Source organism: Grammomys surdaster, unplaced genomic scaffold (assembly GCF_004785775.1).
Source record: "Grammomys surdaster isolate TR1022 unplaced genomic scaffold, NIH_TR_1.0 126531, whole genome shotgun sequence".
Lineage (NCBI taxonomy): Eukaryota > Metazoa > Chordata > Mammalia > Rodentia > Muridae > Grammomys > Grammomys surdaster.
In genome coordinates, this window is record NW_021621323.1 from 17,932,618 (window position 1) to 17,953,078 (window position 20,461).

Genomic DNA, 20,461 nt, shown 5'->3' on the forward strand with positions numbered 1-20,461 from the left:
GGGAGGGGAGAGGAGAGGAGAGGAGAGGAGAGGAGAGGAGAGGAGAGGAGAGGAGAGGAGAGGAGAGGAGAGGAGAGGAGAAAGTCCATTACAGGACCAATGAGATGGCTTAAAGGGTAAAGGTGCTTGCAACAATGGCTTAAAGGTCTGTGTTCAATGCTAGAAACATATAAAAGAGGTGGAAGGAATGAACTGACTCTACAAATCTTCCCTCCAACCTGTGTGGTACACACACACATGCACACAAGCATGCACAGACACATGTACACATGCATATGAGCACACACACACACATGCACACATATGCACACACACATGCACAGACACATGTACACACACACACATATGCACAGACATGCACAGACACATGTACACACACATATGCACACACACATGCACACTATGTTTGTTAACATTAACATGACCACTGATCTCACTGGAGAAGTTATTAAGTACCAGAGACTGTCAAGTTCATGGTAAAAAATACAAGTTTTCACAACTCTTAGTTTTCACCTGAAAGATGGATTTCCTTTTTCTTTTTTTTTTTTTCCTGGTTTTGGTTTTCCCCCTCCCACATCACTGGCATTATCAAATATTTTCCTTGGTCGTCATTCACTTCCAGGAAAATATCTGTCAAATACCAAGCCCATCATATCATGATTTGCGACTCCAATATTTTTCAAGCTGTGCTGTGGCAATAAAATGTTTTAGGCCACAGACTGTTTCATGATTCTGCTTAGAGCTGTATCTAGTATCTCTGCCCTTCTTACCATTCCTCGGTGGTGCCCTTACCATTGAAAGCAGCAGCACCTCTTTCTAGAAATGTACAACGAAAACTCCCTTCACTCAGAGCCAGGTCTCAAGCTAAACCTCAAACTCTATTGGAAGGGGCTGAGTCACCTGTTTCCTGTCTTGTTTCAGTAAATATGAAAAGGCAATTTAATTTAATACAGTAAATAAAAACAAAGGCTGAGAGGCTGAGGCGACGGCCTTGCTGCTTGCCTCAGGTTTCCAGCACACACATGGGGCAGCTCACAACTGCCTGTGACTTTGTGTTCAGGAGATTTAAAAAACCTTTTCTGGTTCCCAACGACACTGCATATGTGTGGCATACATTCACATACACACACAAACACACTCACACACACACACATACACACACACTACATATCACATACCATCTTTACCACCCAATGGAGCCTGTCCATGTCTCTGCAACCTGTTACAGATAAACAACATGGAAGAGAGTATAGATGACCAAGACCCAAGCCATCAGCAAACCCTGGATGGAGCCAGGTACAGCTTCATGGGCTTAGTAGAACATCCCTGAGCAGGAAGTTCCTATGTGAAAGGTCTTCTGTGTTTCTCATTACGGATTAACAAGCTGGCATTTTAATCAGGCAATAAAAGAACCAAACACCTTTAAAAATACAACCTCTATTTGCTATCACCATGCACAGGAAGGTTTGCTCTCTAGGAGACCAAATTCACCTATGCAAGATTTATTTTTTATTTTATTTATGAATGTTTCCCTGCACGTATGTATACGCACTATATGCATGCAGCATCCATGGAGGCCAGAAGAGGGCGCTGGATCCTCTGGAAAAGGGTGGCAGAGGGTTGTGAGATACCATGTAGGCACTAGGAATTGAATCCTCTTCTGGAAGGGCAGCAAGAGCTCTGAACTACTGAGCCATGTCTCCAGTCCCTTAAATCCATCTATTTAATGTGAACAATCCCCCCCTTTCTCTCCACCACTTCTATTTTTATGGTACTGAGTGTGGGGCATTGTGTTTGCTAGGCAAGTGCTCTACCTGAGAACTACACCACAGCCCAGTGACTTCCTCCTAACACCTCACTGATCAACACAGTTGTCACTATTTCCTATGACCATTTAAAGTTAAGTAAAATGCTCATGGGCTCAATAGCTGTGTGTAGTCAATAGCTCCAGTCCTGCACATACATCCCAATAACAGATCGGTTCTGCCATCCCTAAGTTCTACTGCAGTGAGTGCTGTTCTACAAAACACTTCCAAATGGAAGAACATCCATCTTCCAAAGAGACTTCCATGGGAGTACCCGGCCATGATTTACTGACTAAATTGGCAATGGAGATTTGAGGTGCATTTACTGATCACATCTCCCCAGACACTCACACTTCACAGGCCAGCAGCAAATGTTCCTGTGTATTAGTTTTTGAAAATCAATTTTTAAAATTATCTGCTCAAGGTCCTGACATATTTTCATGTCTGTGAACTACTTTAGATGGGAAAACCAGCGTAAGTCATTTGAACATTCTATAGCAGTCCCCATACAATTTAGATTCAGTCGAGATCGTGCACAAGCCATCCGGAGAGCCATTCCCTGCAAACATCTGCAATAAAGTAAAGGCTTGTGAGGTTCAGAGTTCAGGTCTATCAACAAGAGTTAGAACAGGGGATGGGGTGCTACAGTATGACTAGGTGCTTTCAGTGTGTTCCTAAAAGCTGCTCTTGACAAGTGGTAGATCTACAGTAAAGACTGAAGAGTGATGCCCTTCCAGGAGCCTGAATGTACAGAATCCCAAAGGCTATTCTTCAACAACTAAGGCTTGAAGCACAGGAAGTGAAGAAAGGGAAAGTGCGAGCCTTTTCCCCTGAGCTGGCTGAACCGGTTGGAGGTTTGATTTCCTCTCCTCTCTGACATAATCTGTGAGTGCTTACTTTGATTTCCTACACACCAGTAAAATTCCTAATTCATCATAGTCTCTCTAGTGTTTCAGTTAGTGTCCTAGAGGCAGATTTAAAAACCCCAAATTACTTAAGGAACCCCTTCCTGAGACAGTTAGTTGTTACTCTGGCCAAGAGTTGCTCTTCCCAGGCATGGTTCACCTGAGAACCTTCTCCGCCTGAGTCCTTCCTCTAAGAAGAGACCCTAGATGAGCCTGGCCTCCAGTCTCACACCACTGCTGCATGCCTCGTGCTCAGTGTCCCCCACATGTCACTGAATGGACCCCACAAACGTCCCTGAGCATCTTCCTACCGTGTGCCACACACAAAGGAATACACACAAACCCTCACTTCCGGGGAGGACTTTGGCAAACAGGAAGGACAGACAGAGCGAGAGGCCCAGCTCGGCTTCAGTAGGTGAAGAGTAGGGGAATGCCCTGCAGAACCTTCCAATAGCGCACAGGCTGTATTTGAGGCCTGAGAAGTTTGATGAAGAAGTCACAGACAATGAGAAATGTTCCAGCCAAGAGGACATATGTGAACAAAGCCAAGAGCATGAGATGACACAGTCTGTCTGGGGAAACTACAAGCTGTTCAAGAGTTAGCATGCCTCCCATCTGGGCCACCAGCACCTCCTCATCTTGTTGGGCTCCAGCAGTGACCTTGCTAGTTTCCCCAGTGCTCGGCAACCTTCTCAGCACACAGCAGCAGAGATCCTTCCCCACTCAGCATCCTGGGACTGTTCTACCTCAAAACAAAACTCTGTATCATACCCACGGGTCTACGAACCTGTCTGTAACGATGCCAGGAAGCTCAACAACCTCACCCCTAAAGACACACACCCCTCCCACCAGGAGCCCTGCCCGCTCGTGAGTCAATCAGCACAAATCTGGGTACTCCCGTGAAGGGATTTTTGAGGACAGAATGAAGGTCCCAATTTGGTTTATTTTAAAATATAGACATGAACCAGATGAGGCGTGAGAACAGGCCTAAATGAGGGGTCCTGGTGCTGAAGTGACATTGGGTGGCATTATGTGACACTGTGACAGGGCCTAGAAGGCCCACTCAATTACCATTGAAAGCAGTTAATACCTCTCTTCAATACGGAACTGAAAGCAAGGTCTTGAATACTTGTGTACCACGTTCATAGGAGCATCACTTATAAAGCCCAAAATGTGGCCATGTTCCTAAGTACCAATGAGTGACAAGGCCAGCGAAGCCTGGCAAACACATCCAATGGAATACAACTGAGTCTTTAAGAAGGCATTTCTGGCCAGGCAGTGGTGGTGCACGCCTTTAATACCAGCACTTGGGAGGAAGAGGCAGGCGGATTTCTGAGTTCAAGGCCAGCCTGGTCTACAGAGTGAGTTCCAGGACAGCCAGGACTACACAGAGAAACCCTGTCTTGAAAAACAAAACAAAAAACAAAAAAAAGGCATTCTGACATACGCTACAGCGTGGCTAAACTTTGAACACATTATGCTGTGTGAAATGAGCCAGTAACAGGAGGTCAAGTCCGGTATGATGGTACTTGCACGGGGTACCAAGGGTAGGAAATTCAGAGAGACAGTGAGTAGAAGCATGCTATCATTCTAATGGGGAAGAGAGTAGGGAGAGTTAAGAGTACACAGCATCCATACTGTAAGATGAAGAGAGTCCTGGAAAATGGCTGCACAACATTGCAGAGGCACTTTCAGACAGACACACTTAGCCATGGCTAAGAAGAATTAAATCAGCCACAGAAAGACATGTACTACATCTGACCTCACAGAGAATCAAAAAAGGGCACTGTGTGCGGGGAGAAGAGCAGCGGCTCGCAGCGGCTTGCAGAGGCTGGGAGAGTCACCTGGAGCAGACAGGCTGAAGAGGAAATAACTAAATCACAAATTGAAAACAGCAGCAAGGAAAGTGCAGCTAGCTAACCTGCTTTGTATTTCAGGAAGCTCAAAGGGTTAGACTCTAAATCCTTAGACTCTCACTGTAAGATAATGTAGAGGTAACAACATTTAACATGGTTTGTGTGTGTGCTGTATGCATGTGTATGCATGTGTGATGGTGTGTATATGCTCGGCCCAGGAAGTGGCACGATTAGGTGTGGCCTTGTTGGAGCAGGTGTGGCCTTGATGGAGTATGTGTGTGTCACTGTGGGAATGGGCTTTAAGACCCTCATCCTCGTTGCCTGAAAGTGAGTATTCTGCTAGCAGCCTTCAGATGAAGATGAAGTACTCTCAGTTCCTCCTGCCCCATCCCTGCCTGGATGCTGCCATACTCCCTGCCTGGGTGATAATGGACTGAACCTCTGAACCTGTAAGTCAGCCCAAATTAAATGTTGTCCTTATAAGAGTTGCCTTGGTCATGGTATCTGCTCACAGCAGTAAAACCCTAACGAAGACAGCATGTGTGTGCATAGGTGTGGATGTGTGTGCAGGTGTGCATACCTGTGGAAGCTGTTGGTGTCTTTACTGTGATACACCTTATTCCTCTAGCACCAGCTCTCACTGAACTTGAAACTCTCCCTTTTCACTTGGCTGGCTAGCAGGAGCTTGAACTCTCATAATCCTCCTGTCTTTGCCTTCCCAATGCTGCCGTTCCATGGACTACGGCCATACCTGGCTTTGCTTACATGGATGCTGGGGATTCAAACTTAGGTCCGAGAGCTTGCAGAGTTAGCATCTTAGCCACAAAGCCATTTTCCCAGACCAGAGTGTTTAATGTGATTCAATCATTATACAATGTATGTATACATGTCTAAAAAAATCACATTATCCAATTAACATGTACAGTTCTTAAGTTTTCAATGTTAGTTAAGACAAATGTAATATTACACTAAAAGTGGCGAACTTGTTTGCAACATGTATTATTTTCACATAGCTTTTACAAATAAAAACTCCTAAAGTACATGGGTCAATAATGATGTAAATGTCCAGAAGAAGGTGACCAGTGTTGGTGCTTGAAGGCTCAGGACAAGCGCAGGCATTGCTTCCGGTTGTTCCATGATGTAATCTAAAGGTGTTTAGAAGTAGCCTCCTACATGAACAGGGCTGGAACTTTTGTTTATTTGCTTCCTTCCTTCCTTTGGGGGTTTTGAGACAGGGTCTCACTATGTAGCTCTGGCCAAGCTGGAACTTCCAGATTCTCCTGCCTCTTCCTCTCAAGCCCAGTGCACATGCTCAGCCTTAGAATATTTCTTTAAAAACTCCAAAATAAAGCAATAACAAAAATCCATAATTTTCAGGTCATGAATAATAGAAAATTCTAGAATAAGAGGCAGGTATAAACACATCATACTATAAAACATAGACACTGTAACAAAGTTGAACTCGCAATTACAAGGCATGTTTCAAAATAAAGGCTACAGTACAAGGACCCAGTTACCGTGGCATTTGGAAGGAAGTACGTGCCCTTAAGTGCCTGTTTTTGGAAAGATAGACTGAGAATTAATTAGGGGTTTGGTTTAAGTCAACGCAACGGGATAAATACGAAATAGAACAAAGGAGAAAAAGATTGAGCAGAAACTAAACAGTAAACAATGATCCAATGAAGGGAGAGCAAACAAGCCTGGCTCCTCACAGAGACGCTGGAGCAGACCCCTGGCGGAGAGAGTGGGAGTGAGGGCGGTGGGAGACACTGCAGGAGTGAAATGGGGTATAATATAAACATGGTGTAGCAGCTCAGGAACACCAAACAAATGTGTAGGGGGCAAACCCCAGTGCTAAATCAGACCCGAGAAGAAAGGGAACACCCCACTCCCACAACCGGCTGAAACCCAGAATTAGTGGTTCAATACCTCCCAGCAAGATTTCTCTGGACTAGACAGCTTTTACTACGTAGCCAGTTCTGCCAAACTGAATGATTTCTTCTTTGAAAATTATAAAAACTCCCCAAGGGACTTGACAAAGAAGATGCTATGACTTTTATAGCAAAAGCAAAGTCAAGTAAAAGGGAAAATATGTTAAATTTCACACATTGTACAGGAAAAAAAAATCTAAGCAAAATATTGATGGACCAAATCCACAAGTGAATGAAAAATAAAATCAAGTTAGATTTGCTTCAGGGGTACTGTCAATTTAATAAGATAGGGTCTAATGATACAACTTACCACATTCATATATTGAATAATTTGGGGCATCCAACTGATTGGGAATATACTTTTAAAAATCATCTTTGCATGAGGCAAAATGTTTAAACTACAAATATCTGATGGAAAGTTTCTATGAGAAAGCACAAGTCTTACTCATAAAGTATGGGAAGCATTAATCTGTCAATCATCCCATCAACCAATCAGAAACAGGGAAAAGACACTGCCAGCTACTGCTTCATCTGCCACTGTCTTGCAGGTCTTAGAGGGTGTGGCTAAATAAGCAAAAGAAGTAAAGGTACAAGCCCTGGCAAAGGGCGACTCAGGCGGTCACAATTCATAAAAGATGTTAGGATATGAATGGGAAATGTCCCGTCATGGGCTCATGGTTTGCATCCTGGGAGGTTGTGGAACTTTTAAGTGATGGGACCTGGCTGGCAGACGCAGTATCTAGAGGCAGCCTTTGAAGGTCATACCTCCTTGGCTCCTGATCCATCATGGTGTGAAAATACAAGAGCCACAGGCTCTCACTGTTCTGAGTGCTGGGTCATGCGTCCCCCACCCTGGTGGACTGACCCTGTCTGAAGCCATGAGACAATAATAGCCTTTTCCCCTTTAAGGTATTGGTCAAATATTTTATGACAATTATGAGAAAGTGCTACATTACCGTTTGCACAGAATACAAGGGAACTCTACAAAGATCTTGGAAGTAGGGCAAGGATCTACATATTAAAATACTACATGAAACCTTAGAATTAAAACTTCCTGAGGGCAGGAAGCAGAAGGTTTATAAACCCAAGAGAGAGTCCTTGCTTTGTGGGTGGTTTATTGATCACAAAAATTAACTCATTCCTAGAACACTGGGTTAGACTGTAATACAAGGAAACTTAAGTATAGCCAGTAGGCTGAGTCTATTTACCCCTAAACTCAAGGGCCCCAAAAGGAGCCATCCTTCAGACCTGGGATCCATCTGGTATTTTCTGAACTAACTCCTGCACCAGGGTGTGTCACAAAAATCAGGGAAAAGACCCAACAACTAGGACAAAGCCTACTTTCCACTGGCTACCTGCTGGCCTCTGCACCTTAGAAATTAGAATCTCTTGTTCTCCATCATGATGCTCCACTGACCTCTCAGAATCTTGCCTGGGAAGAAGAGGGTGAGCGAAAGGAAGAGACAGCAACAGACTATAAACCTGCTAATCTTGCTTCCACTATAACAGAATTATACATTGCATGTAACCATATAGCATATTCCATTATAAAAATTCAATTAGATGAGATTAATGTATAGAAAAATCCATTGTCTTCTTTTCTATGTCGTTAGATGCTCTCTGAGATCCTGAGTTACTGCTGGTCTTATCTCTTTACAACTCCGATAAATACAAATTCCTGAGCCTATTTCTCTATCTTCTTGTTTTAAATTAATTTATTTACTTTACATCCTGACCACAGTTTCCTCTCCCTCCTCTCCTCCCAGTTCTCCCCTATCCCGTCCAATCCTCTTCCCTTTCTCTTTAGAAAAGGGGAGGCCTCCCATGGCTATCAAGCAGCCTTGGCTTATCAAGTTGCAGCAGGACTAGGTGCATCCTCTCCTACTGAGGCTAGAAGAGGAAGCCCAGAGGTGGGAAAAGGGTCCCAAAGGCAGGCAATAGAGTCAGAGATAATCCTGCTTCCCCAATTAAGAGTCTCACATGAGGACCAAGTTACACAACAGCTACATTTATGTAGAGAGTTTAGGTCAGCTCCATGCATGCTCCCTGGTTGATGGTTCAGTCTCTGGGCTCCTATGGGCCCAGGTTAGTTGATTCTGTGGGTTTTCTTGTGGTGTCCTTGACCCCTCTGGCTCCTACAATCCTTCCTCCCCCTCTTCTGCAGGATTCCCCAAGCTCCACCTAATGTTTGGCTGTGGGTCTCTGCATCTGTTTCCATCAGTTGGTGGGTGACGACAGTTATGCTAGGCTCCTGTCTGCAAGCATAACAGAGTATGTGTCCCCACTTTTGTGACTATCTTTTCCTATGCTCTGTCACAACTACAACTCAAAGAATCGGTAACATCTCAGTTCACTTGTCTTATGAAGTATGAAGCTTTTAATCTTTTAAATGTATTTATTTCATGTATTTAAGTGTTCGATTCATGTATGTATGCACACCATGTGCAAGCTTGGTGCCCACAGAGGTCATAAGTGGGCATCAGATCCCCTGGAACAGGAGTTACAAATGGTTGTATGACACCATGTGGGTGCTGGGAATCAAACCTGTGTCCTCTAGAAGATCAGGGAAAGTTGCTAACTATTGAGCCATCCCTCCAGCCCCAAGTTGTGAAGCTTTAAGAATAATTTAATGTACACTGTATGCCCTGTCTCTCTTACTAGACTATGAAAACACAGAGCACAGGCTCTGTGCTCTCCCCATCTTTGCATCTCTAGGGCGGGACTGCTCAATAAATATTGGTTTGTAGGAGTGTGTGTGTGTGTGTGTGTGTGTGTGTGTCCTGCACTGTGTTTACTCACGGTGCAGCTGTGTGCAACATCAGCTGTTGATGGGACTCAAGTGAAGACGTTTTAATATTCTTATCGTGGTAACACATGACACCAGAATTACCTTGTCACCAATACCAGAGAACGTAAGGTCTATTCCTTAAAGATTAAATCAACGGGTCTCCGAAGCAGAAAGGCCTGAAGCTCTAGGGTGAAGGAATCATCTTGCATTTCTGAGGTCAGAGTTAAAACCATCCACCATCTGTGATCTGGGCAGCCCTGCGTGACGACCTCCCTTGGTCTGAATACTGAGCTTCAATTTGCCCCTAAAATCACAGTAATGTTCTTTGACAGCCGTGACATGCCAGTGACTCATTCTGAGGCCACAGTGACCCAACTCCTAGGATATTGTGCAGGGCAAGCAGTTAATCTGAACCCCATATTTTTATTTTGTAATTAATTAATGTTTTTGGACTTCCAGTATAAGCCGTTGCCTTTCTTTACACAGTTTTGCTAATTAAATGTGGTGTGTTGTTTCAGAGTACGAACATGCTTTTTTGTGCCTCATATCTGTCATCGGACATCCTTCTTATGCCTCCAAAATTTGTCAGGCACCCAGGTGACTGCTATGCCAATGTTATTGTCTAAATGACTTTTTTTTTAATTGATGGAAATGGGGCTGTGTACATAGCATCACGTACTGTCACAGAGCCTGAAGCTGTCCCCATAATGACAGCACCAATGGCTGGCATTCGCATACATGCCTTTTCAATATACCCATACACTTTCATTCCAAAACCGGGCACTTGGTGGGTCAATGAGCTATGAGTGAAAACATGAAGGGAGTCTAGTTATCTAATTCCCCCCACCCCCACTCTGTGTGTGTGTGTATGTGTGTGTGTGTATGTTTACAGGGGGGCAAATCCTTTAAACCAGTATATGCTGGCTGGAAGTGACCTTCTATACAGACTCTTAGAGGAAAGAGACACCTGGAAGATCACGTGCCTCTCCTCCCTCTCTGGGCCAGAGGGCTTTTATTTTAGTTTCACTCAACAGTCTCCTGTGTTGGGCCTCAATCCCTGGGACCATGCCTACCATCACTTTCAACCTTGAGAATCTTTCTTTTTATAGTCCAGAGAGGCTGGGGGTGTGGGCACACATCCCTCCTTGGAAGGATGGGAGGACTAGATATTTCTAAAACTGCTTCATTCTCTCAAAGAGCCGATTTCTACTTAAGTTGGCTCATCAGAAAATGTAGCAACGCCTGAGTAAGAAAACACAAGCTCCAACAGCCATCTGTGTTTCCTGTGCACTCCGCTACAGTGAACTGACACCGGAATCCGAGACTGATACTAAGCAGGTACTGGTTGATAAACCACCAAGCTGGGGTTAGCTTGTGCCCAGCAGAACCCCAATGACAGCATTGAGCTAAAGGTCACTGCTGAAATCTTAAACTGGAGGTCCCCAGACTGAATAGAGTAAGAACAAAAACAAAACAAAAAAGAGAAGAAAAAAAAAAACCCATATCAAGGCCAGTATGTCTCTTGGCAGACACACAAGGCCTGGCATTGGGGACTGGTCAGGCTATCAAAGCTCAAACACAGCACCTTTGATGAAAGCAGAGGCTTCGTCTGGTTGGTATCTATCTGTCCTCCCTCGTGTCCCATTCGCCCTGCCTCCATCCTTCTGTCTTCCCCATACCCTTCTAAAAGAGAATATTTACGAAGTTTCCTCTTTAATCCAAAGGCAGAATAAAAGTGTTATCAAATTTATTTAATGTCAAGGCCTCTGAGAAAAAGAGTTCCATCTATGCAGATACAGACCTGCCTCCTTAGACGACCATTCTCAAGGGGACTGCCCTTTGAGTCCTTGGAAGAGCAGCTGTCACTCTTCCTGACAAAGCCTGACCACCGACACAGGCGCGGCTAGACTTTCGACAGTACATCACGATTCCGTCATCTACAAAACTGCACACTCAGTTACCAAACAATCTAGTTATCAAAACAGTCATCGTGTCTCTAAGTAAGTTTACGATTTTATATGGGGTCATATTCAGGACTGCTCTTGGTTGCAGCATGGACATCACCTAGGTGATCAGCTTGAATAGTTAGGGCCACCGAGTACTCTGAGATAGACACAGGTCCACAAGTGCGGGGACCCCTGGAAGTATGTCTGCTTTAACCAAATAAAAATTGTTTATTGAAAAAAATCGATTCAAATAATGTAACTTATTTTATCAAAAGTTTATTAAGATTGAATCTTTGAGCCAGGCATAATTCACACCTCTGACCCCAGCAGAGGCAGGGACAGGCAGATCTCTGTGAGTTTGAGGCCAGCCTGAGCTATACACCAAGTTCCAAGACAGCCAGAGCTACATAATAGAAAAAAAATTCTTTCCTATCAATTTTTTTCTTAAAAAGAGGAGGTGTGTCTTCCTTTGAAATGTCCTCTCCAGATCCTAATGCATTTGTCTGTCCACAAACTCAGTTTCCTTTGCCGATCGCAGGATGCACCATGCTACGATTCCCCAGGATTGGATCCCAGGACCTTCCCTCTCTATGAGGTCTTTTCCTTGGTGACAGTATCTACTCTTGTGGCTTTAATTTCAATTCAGTGTGGACATTTTTAGACTACACCTTCCTCCACCGCTCCAGATTCATAATGCCAACTGCCTGTCTAACGACAAAGTTCACTGTCTCAGTGTCTCTGATATGGCACACTCCAGACAGAAGTTTCCATTCTCAGAGATCAGCCATTGCCTTCCACTCCTGTCAGAGTAATGAGCCCATCCCCCACCCCCACCCCCACCCTCCACAGCCAAAGCCATACCGTCTATTCTTCCCCCACCCCAACCCCCACCTCATTCAGCCCTCAGTACACCTGCCAGATTCCACACACAAGAATGTATTTTTGTTTGTTCATTTTAGATAAAAATGTTACTATCTAACCCAGACTGGCTTTAAAGTTAGGATCCTCCTGCCTCAGCCTCCCAAGGGCTGGGATTACAGATGTACACTAGCTCTCCAGACTTTAAAATGTGTCTTGAATCCACCCTCTTTGTCTCCTTTGTTATTCAAGAGCAGAACCACCTCCTGTCCCCTCCCAACCCTCTTCCCCTGAGTCAGGCCTCCTCCGCAGAAGTGCCTTGGTGAAGGGGGGGGGGGTGGAGGTGGAGTGGGCACGTGGCTTCTACAACCCCACTCTGGTCCTGTTGTGCCTTTCAAAAGTTCCCCTCTGCAAACAGAGGAAATCTAAACTCTTTAGCCAAGGTCTAGATCAGTGCTGTCCAGTGAAAACACCCCGTGAATCGCATAGATAATTGAAAGTTTCCTAATAGTTAAGGTAAAAAAAAAAAAATCAACAGGTAGAATTAATTTTAGTAATATTTTTATTTAGCCCATTTCAAAGATGTTACCTTTCAATACATGGTAACATAAAAACTACGAGGGAAGTATTTTATGTTTTCTTTAAGTTCTTAACCTCCAAGTGTTCCCTCCCTAGAGAAGCTGTCACCATCCATCTAAGCCAGGGTCCTCTGATGATATACACCTGAACCGACCTCCTTTTGTACTTCCCTTATATCAATGCATTTGTCCCAGGACCCCTAGACTAGGTGCTCCCTAAAGACAGGACCACATCTATTTCATTCTCCACTGAGCACTGGTCCTCAACCCAATACCTCTAATACAACCAGCTTAATAAACATGCACAGACCAATGAACAGGAGACTAACATTAAGTACAAGAACCATCAGGCAGGGGCCGCTTCAGTCCACTGGGGACAGGCAGTCCCTGTTTAGGTATGAATGCAATGGTATGCTTGTATTCTATCACCCTGTATGGCGGGTATACCCTCAAACAGGGAGTATTGGCTGAGGCACGTTGCTGTAAGGCAGACCTAGATAATGGAATCCTGGCAGACACCATCAGTACGTGGGAAACTTTCTCCCACTATAACTGCAGGCAAGGGACGTGATCTAGTGATCTCCGGTTACACCAAAGGATTAGGAGCCTCCCCCTCCTCTGCCTTCCAGGAGGAAGGAAGGAAATTAACCAGCCTGAGCCCCTCCTCCTCTAAGGTGGTTTGAGCTACCTAATAAGAATGTGATAATTCAGAAGAGTAAAATCGTGTTCCCCATATCACAAGGCTACCAGGTCTGGCTGCTGGAATCTATGTCAAGGTCTCTGGTAGCTTTGATAGTCAGGGTAACATGAACTTCCCACTGATCCTGAGGGTCCGGTGTGCCAGGAGAGCTGAGCAGCCAAGGAACTGACTACTAGTGACTAGGTGAGAGGCAAGAGCATCTGTGACCCACTCAGAACAGGTGCCCCGCGCGGGGCCCAGGCTTCCCTGTGAAAGCTAGACTGCTGATGTTTAGGGACATATTTTTGGGACCAATTAACCATCACAACATGCCCCAGGGTGGATTGTTTTCAAACCGATTTCATAATTTAAAATTTTCTCCAGTCACATGGCTAATACGTGGCAGAAGTGGGGATCTGAACGGAGGCCTCTAGCTCATCTCTGTTTGGGGTTATTCTGACTACAAGAGTCACTCTGATCTGATATCTATTTGCAGGGGAATCTGGAACTATAGATCTCACAGGCTAGAAGGCTTCCCAGTCCTCCACAGTTTTCGAATATAAGTGGGACCTTTCAACAAGGTCTTGTCTTTGGGACCCTAAAGAGAGAGAGCTTGATATTCTGTTACCAGTTCTATAGGCTAGACTTGGTGATGACTGTTACAACCTGCAGAATGGCTGTGACCCCAGGGTGTGCAGTCTACCCAATCCAGGTCCCTGGAAGACAATTTTTCTCCCCAGTGAACAAGAGCAACTGGGAATTCTCTGGTGTGCATATCCTGGCCAGGCTGGGATAGCTGGCAGATTCACGAGCGTAGCTGTGGATCTATTTACAACGCGCCTTAGCAGACACTGTGGGAGATAAACGACTAAGGTCAAAGCCTGGTCCTTCCCAAGTAGCATGGGTGAGGCTGGAGAAAGCCCAAGTTAGAGCAGGTCTGCCTTGGGGGAGGGGGTGAGATCTAAGAAACCCCACTAGACAAGGACTGTATTGTGTCACTCTCTGGATATTTTCTTGGTTGTGGTTTACAATCAGTTAAAAAAGAAAAGAAATCCTGTCCTTTCTCCCAGAACAGCTGGGAATGCACAGATGCCAGCCCCTCAGTTTCTTGTCAGGACAGAATTTAGGATGACTGTCAGGTTGGTAGACCTCCAGCAGCTCATTCTCTGGTCTCCTTCAAGATAGAAGCCTATGAGATAGGGGACCAGGCTCACCTCTGACCCAGCTGCTCCAAGTCTCAGCACACCAGAGACCACCAGAGCCAGGCCATGTATCATTTCTGGGATATCAGTAGCCCACCCACAACAGCTGCATTGACCCATGTCAAGGAGGCACCTCCAGATGTTAGTAAAACTCCACCCACTGGCTATTCTTCTCTAGAGACATTCTTACCCTTAGCACTGTTACCCTAGTCATCGAATGAAAGGACTTTTTTTTTGTAAAAAAAAAAAAAATAGCATCTATTAATCTACTAAATATATTTTTTAAAACTCAAAAGCCAACTTTTTCCTCTGTATATGGAAATCAAGCAACGTGCAGGTGTGGCATGCATAAGCTATGGCACCTGCATGTGGCCCCTTGCACTGAAGATTATCTTCGAAACTTTGGTTATCTTTGAAAGGAAAGGCTGGTTTACTGGCATGTCTGGGACAGTATCTTGCTTTGTCGAGGAGAAAGCCATAGTTGGAGAATATTTCAGACGAGGGCACTGACAGCCCAAGTCAGGTGTTTGAAATGATTTTCAGAGGAAAATCTGCATGAATCCTGGGCTTGATCTCCCGACCTCCACCTCTCTAAAGAGGTGGCAGTGGGCTAACCAGTGCCTGGGAGAACAAGCTGGTTTTCACCAGGAATAATGGTGCAGATTTTGCCGCCACTGTCAGTGACAACACTTGTGCCGAGTCAGTCACAAGCCTTAATGCAAACTCATGAAACCCCACATTGTCCCGCCACATGTGTCCACAGCACAAGATGGGGAAGGAATTAGTCCCCCACAGCTGTTCCCAGGAATGCCGGCCTCCACATACCCACAGGCAGGAAAAGGGCCCGTGCCCTGATCTCTAAGCTATCCTAGCAACACAGACATCCCCACGGGAAGGCTGCTCTCAGCACAAGGAGAGTTCTAGATCCAAACACAAATCCATCCATGAAGACAAATGAATCAAAGGGACAGCAACCTAATGACGCTAATGTCAAAGGAAATCCTGTCTGCAGGCCTCTTAGAGAAGCCTGGCTTTGTGGAACAAAGGCTCCCTGTGACATCAAGCAGCAGGCTTAGGGACTCTCTGGCTTCTGGCTTTGGCCACTTTTCAAAACCACAAGTACATCCAAGGGCAGCCAAGACAGCAAGAAAGCTAAGAGATATGGTCTACGAAAGAGAAGGGCAACTTCCTTTTCCAGGCTGGCCTTCTGACTCTTGGCAACTGATGTTGATGCTGATGTCTGAGGTGTTAGAGTGTTAGACAGGAGACTCCCCCTTCTTTCATTCAAGCAGACAGTTCAGGGGTGCCAACAGCTGCACCAGTGCCATGGAGGCTGTGGAGCACAGTGTCTAGAGAATGGCCAGCAAGCACCATCCTGTCTCTCCAAACTCAGCTATCCACTAGGATATATGCTTAGGTGCTTCAATAGATGTCAAGCCATTACCCCAACTGATGATGGTGGTGGTGGTGGTGGTGGTGGTGGTGGTGAGGTTGAGGAGGAGGGGAGGAAGAAGAGAAAGAGAGAAAGAGGAGGAAGACATTTGCCATGCCTCATTCAGGGTTTTGATGTTCCAATAAAAATATGGATAAATGCTTTAAGATATTCTTTGGTTTTGGTTTTGGTTTTAAGACAGGGTTTCTCTGTATAGCCCTGGCTGTCTTGGAACTCACTCTGTAGACCAGGTTGGCCTCAAACTCAGAGATCCACGTGCTATACCACCAAGTCCTTTAAGATATTTTAAAGCTATAAAATGTAAGAGCTGTAAATAACACCCTTATTCATAAAAGGGAGAAAATGAGGTATGTGGATATGTCAGCTTAAGAACTATAAACTTTTGAATCTCAAGTGAGACTCTGTGTACTTTGTTCAAGGCCTCTCATGGGACAGCTGTTCATTTTCAATTACAATAACAGTCACGGTTCAATGACTAATGAGCTAAGCATGTTCACTGGAAAAATGGCAAATCTGCAACGATTCAGAACACAGTTGTCCCTTTATCTCTCAACAGTGCTTGAAGTTACAGATAGTACTGGATGCTGCATATGCTGTTTTGTCCTGTCTAGCTTTGGTAAAGTATATTTGTAAATCAGGCATAGTAAGAGAGTAACAGCAATATCAAATTATAACAAGCATAATAATAATGTACGGCATTATCTTGGCAACTTCAACATACAACATTTTTTTATCAAAACAGTCCAATCCTCACTTTTAAGAAGCTCTTCAGAGCTGCTCTTTGGTATTATCAGAATTGCCAACATCCCTACTCTTATGTTCTGATGCCATTATGAAGTCAAGCGATGGCTACCTGAACACAAACATTGCCATACGTAACAGTCAAAATGGCTTCTAAGAGACTAATCCTGGGGCGGGGGGGGGGGTGGTAGCATATATAGTTTGGGTACACTACACCAGGACATGATTCTTGTCCTAAGTGGGACAGACCAGAATATAGTGAGGTTTCTTCATGCCACTCAATGGTTCACATTGACCATTCATGAATTATTTAGATTAGTAAGGCCGTGAACAGTAAACAAGGCCTAGGTCAGCAGGACTTGTTCATTCTTCTGCAGCCAGGACTTCACACTGAGGCCTCGAACCCATCCTCTGATAGGATCTCTTCCAGAGCTCTGACCTCTATCCAAGTCAACTTTCCAATAAAAGGGCTTTGAACTCCCTGCAGTTAGCAGTTTGGACTGTGGGTGTTTATGAAGAATTTCCTGGAGATAGGAGGAGATTCCATTGCTCCCTCCAGCCCAGCAGCCCCGCTCTCAGTCCTCCCCTGTGTGCTCCTCCCCTGTGTGAGCTGGCATTTGGTGAGGACCTCACAGCTTTAAGGTGTGGCTCTGAACTGTCTGTGTCTGGTACCCAGTAGATACCTAGCTCAAGAGATTAGTTAAGAAAATGTGCTACCCAGTAAGCCAATTGTAACAGCCAGTTTATCTGTATCTTGCAGCCTGACACTGATCGGTGCTTGCTTCTGGCAGTCATCTTCTTCACCCTTGCCTACTGGATGCCAATGATGCCATAGTAACAAAAAGCATCCCCCTCCCTCAACTCTGTATCTGTTCCTTTCAGCAGCAGGCTTCCTGAAGGCTCTTTATGCTAGGAAGCTACACATCTGGATTCCCCAGAGGTGGTCCACAGCTTTCCAGTCCCCAGGATAAGCATCTGAGATCTGACATCAGAAATACTTCAGGATTCTCTAAGTACTGTCCATGGGGATATCTGGGCTTCACCTGTTTCCCTCTTAGTTAATTACTGCGAAACTAAAATTGATGCTTCACTCTTGTCTGCCAAACTCCCCTGCCCCCAATTAACCTGCTGCTTACTTCTCAACCCACCCCAGTTATAGGTCACACTAGCTTTCTTTGGGGTGTGTAAACATACCAAACTTGCTCTCAGCTCCAGCTCTTCGACTTCGGAGAGCCTACATTCATTAAATAATCATCTTAGATCCAAAATGGTCACCTCTTCACAATACAAAGCAATAACTGCCCATGCCCATAGGAGCCAGCACATCTACCTAGTTCTTCTACAGTGTTCGGTATTCAGTTGTCTTACTTAATCACTTGTATCTGATCGCTCACTGAAATGCAGTTCAGAAAAGGAGTTGCTTCAGATGCAAAAATGACGAAAGCAGACCGCTGTAATACTTTCTCTGCTAGAGTATCTTCGACGCTGGACCAACCCTTTAAGTACTCAAGAGGACTGGGGAGAATTTTCCTACTGAAACCCTGGGGCCTATAAAATCAATATATTTTAATAAACATAGGTTCAATATATAGATAGAACCAAAGAGTGACCCAGGATCAGAGTAGTTTTCTTTGCTATACGCTAAGGGAAGAGAAACCGCCCTGTTCTTTACCCGATACCATCCCATGCTGCCGATCCACAGGAAAAGGAGCACAGTTCCCAAACTTGCTCTAAGAAGCAGAAGCCAGTCACAGCCCAGCCATGTTGAACCCAGCAGCATTTACAGCTGTGAGGCCTACTTACCCAGAGCCCTGGCCCTCAGCAGGGAGAATGCAATCCTCCCCCAGCAGTGTCAAGAAGCTGATTTGGTAATGCAGCCACACAAACATTTCATTTTGGCATATTGACAACTAAAGGAAATATGGATCCTAACTTATATATGCCTTGGCATTACTACAGAATTAAATGGACATCGTTCAGAATTCAATACTATGATTTTTTTAACGTGTTTTCTTTGAAGAGTACTATTGCAGCAAGTTAGATTTTAAAATCTCAGATATTAGATAAGAAATTATTTTTTTTTAAAGCATACTTCTGCTGTGGTTACATACAGTTTAAATCAGAATCCTTATCCTTAAAAGACACATGTGAAAATATGTTTAGATAAAATAAGTTTATTAGAAAATGAGACTTGCGGCTCGCTTTACTAATACTAAAGGAGGGAAGAGAGGGAGAAATAAAGGCAGGAAAATGGAAGAGGATGTTCATGTGTCTCCCGCAGTCAAAGAATTATAGGAATATTAAGAGTGCAGTATTGAGCCTTCTGGTGTGAGCCCAAGCACTGAGCAGATCCCGGGCAGCAGCTCTACATCCAATCTCACAAAACCCAGAGGAAGCAGGCCTCCCAGGAGGCCTCTAACCTGGGCAGCATCTTAGGTAAGGAGACAGCAACACCCGCCCCAAACAGGGAGTAACTGGGACCCCACTGGGACCCAGGAATTTTCTCCTGGCCCTGAGCACTGGTTCCTTCTGGTCTGGGCCCAAGCACTGAGCAGATCTTGGGCCCCAGCTCTAACCCAAGTAGTTACACCCACCTCACACAGTTCTGAAACAATCAAGATAATAGGAAAGACTGGCTCCAGTAAGAGACAGGGCAGGTAGCACTAAGGAGATCCAGATGGCAAAAGGCAAGCTCAAGAACATAAGCATCAGCAACCCAAGGCACTTGGCATCATTAGAACCTAGTTCTCCCTCATTAGAAAGTCCTGAACTCCCCATATCACCAGGGAAGCAAGACTCAAATCTAAAATCACTTCTAATGATGATGACAGAGGACTTTAAGAAGGACATAAATAACACTCTCAAAGAATTTGAGGAGAACACAGGTAAACAGGTAGCAGCCCTTAAAGAGGAAACACAAAAATCCCTTAAAGAGAAATAAAGGCAAAGTAGGACTGGCTGGGTCAGCTGGTGACAGATGCTGGGATGGCTTTACAGAGGCCACGCTATTCTCTTGGGCTACGAATGCAGTTCAGAGGCCAAGCACTGGACTCACACATGTAAGCCCGGGGTCCTTGACACCAGAAGGATGGACAGAAAGAAGAAAGGGAGGTGGAACTCACATAGCTTCAAATATATTGAACACAAAGCTCTTGAGAAAGATGATGTTTCACTCAGTGAATGACAGGAGTTACCTGAAGGTGAAGCTTTCCCCTTTCCGGTCCTGCAGTGGGTTTTCCTGGATGATGTCCTGGGTCAGAGGTGAGCTCTGTCGTGGGGATTTAGAGTGAGGGAGGGTACCCATGTGACTGGCATTGTCACAGGACCGTATGGGAGGAGGGCCTTTTTTCTTCCGTGGAAGAGTGCCGTGTATAGACACGTCTTGATAGGCATCTGTGCGGCGCTCAGCGAGAGGGGACTTGCTGCTCAAGAGGTCCATGGACGAAGCCAAGGGGAACTGGTGATTCACAGGCATGTTTCTGGGAAGGCTTGCAAATTTTCCCGCAGCCATGATTCTTGACTCTGAGGAGGAATTAGAGAGGGAAGGGCAAAGGTAAGACAGATACAAGAAACTGGAAATAGCCATGAGACATCAAAAGGTAAATTCTGTCTAAAGGAATCACTAGTGGAACCTTGTATGAATGGAGAGTCTCTCTCTCTCTCTTCCTCTTCCTCTCTCTCTCTCTCTCTCTCTCTCTCTCTCTCTCTCTCTCTCTCTC

At 45.0% G+C, this 20,461-nt stretch overlaps 1 protein-coding gene across 2 annotated transcripts in view; it reads right to left on the reverse strand.

Annotated features, from left to right (window-relative positions):
• Bcar3 (BCAR3 adaptor protein, NSP family member) overlaps nucleotides 1–20,461 on the reverse strand; it is a 110,268-nt gene that overhangs the window by 75,047 nt on the left and 14,760 nt on the right. For both annotated transcript variants that reach the window (XM_028760422.1, XM_028760421.1), the window contains exon 2: nucleotides 19,937–20,264. In XM_028760422.1, the coding sequence (XP_028616255.1) occupies nucleotides 19,937–20,253 (317 nt within the window). In that variant the 5' untranslated portion in view covers nucleotides 20,254–20,264. The remainder of the gene's footprint in view (nucleotides 1–19,936; nucleotides 20,265–20,461) is intronic.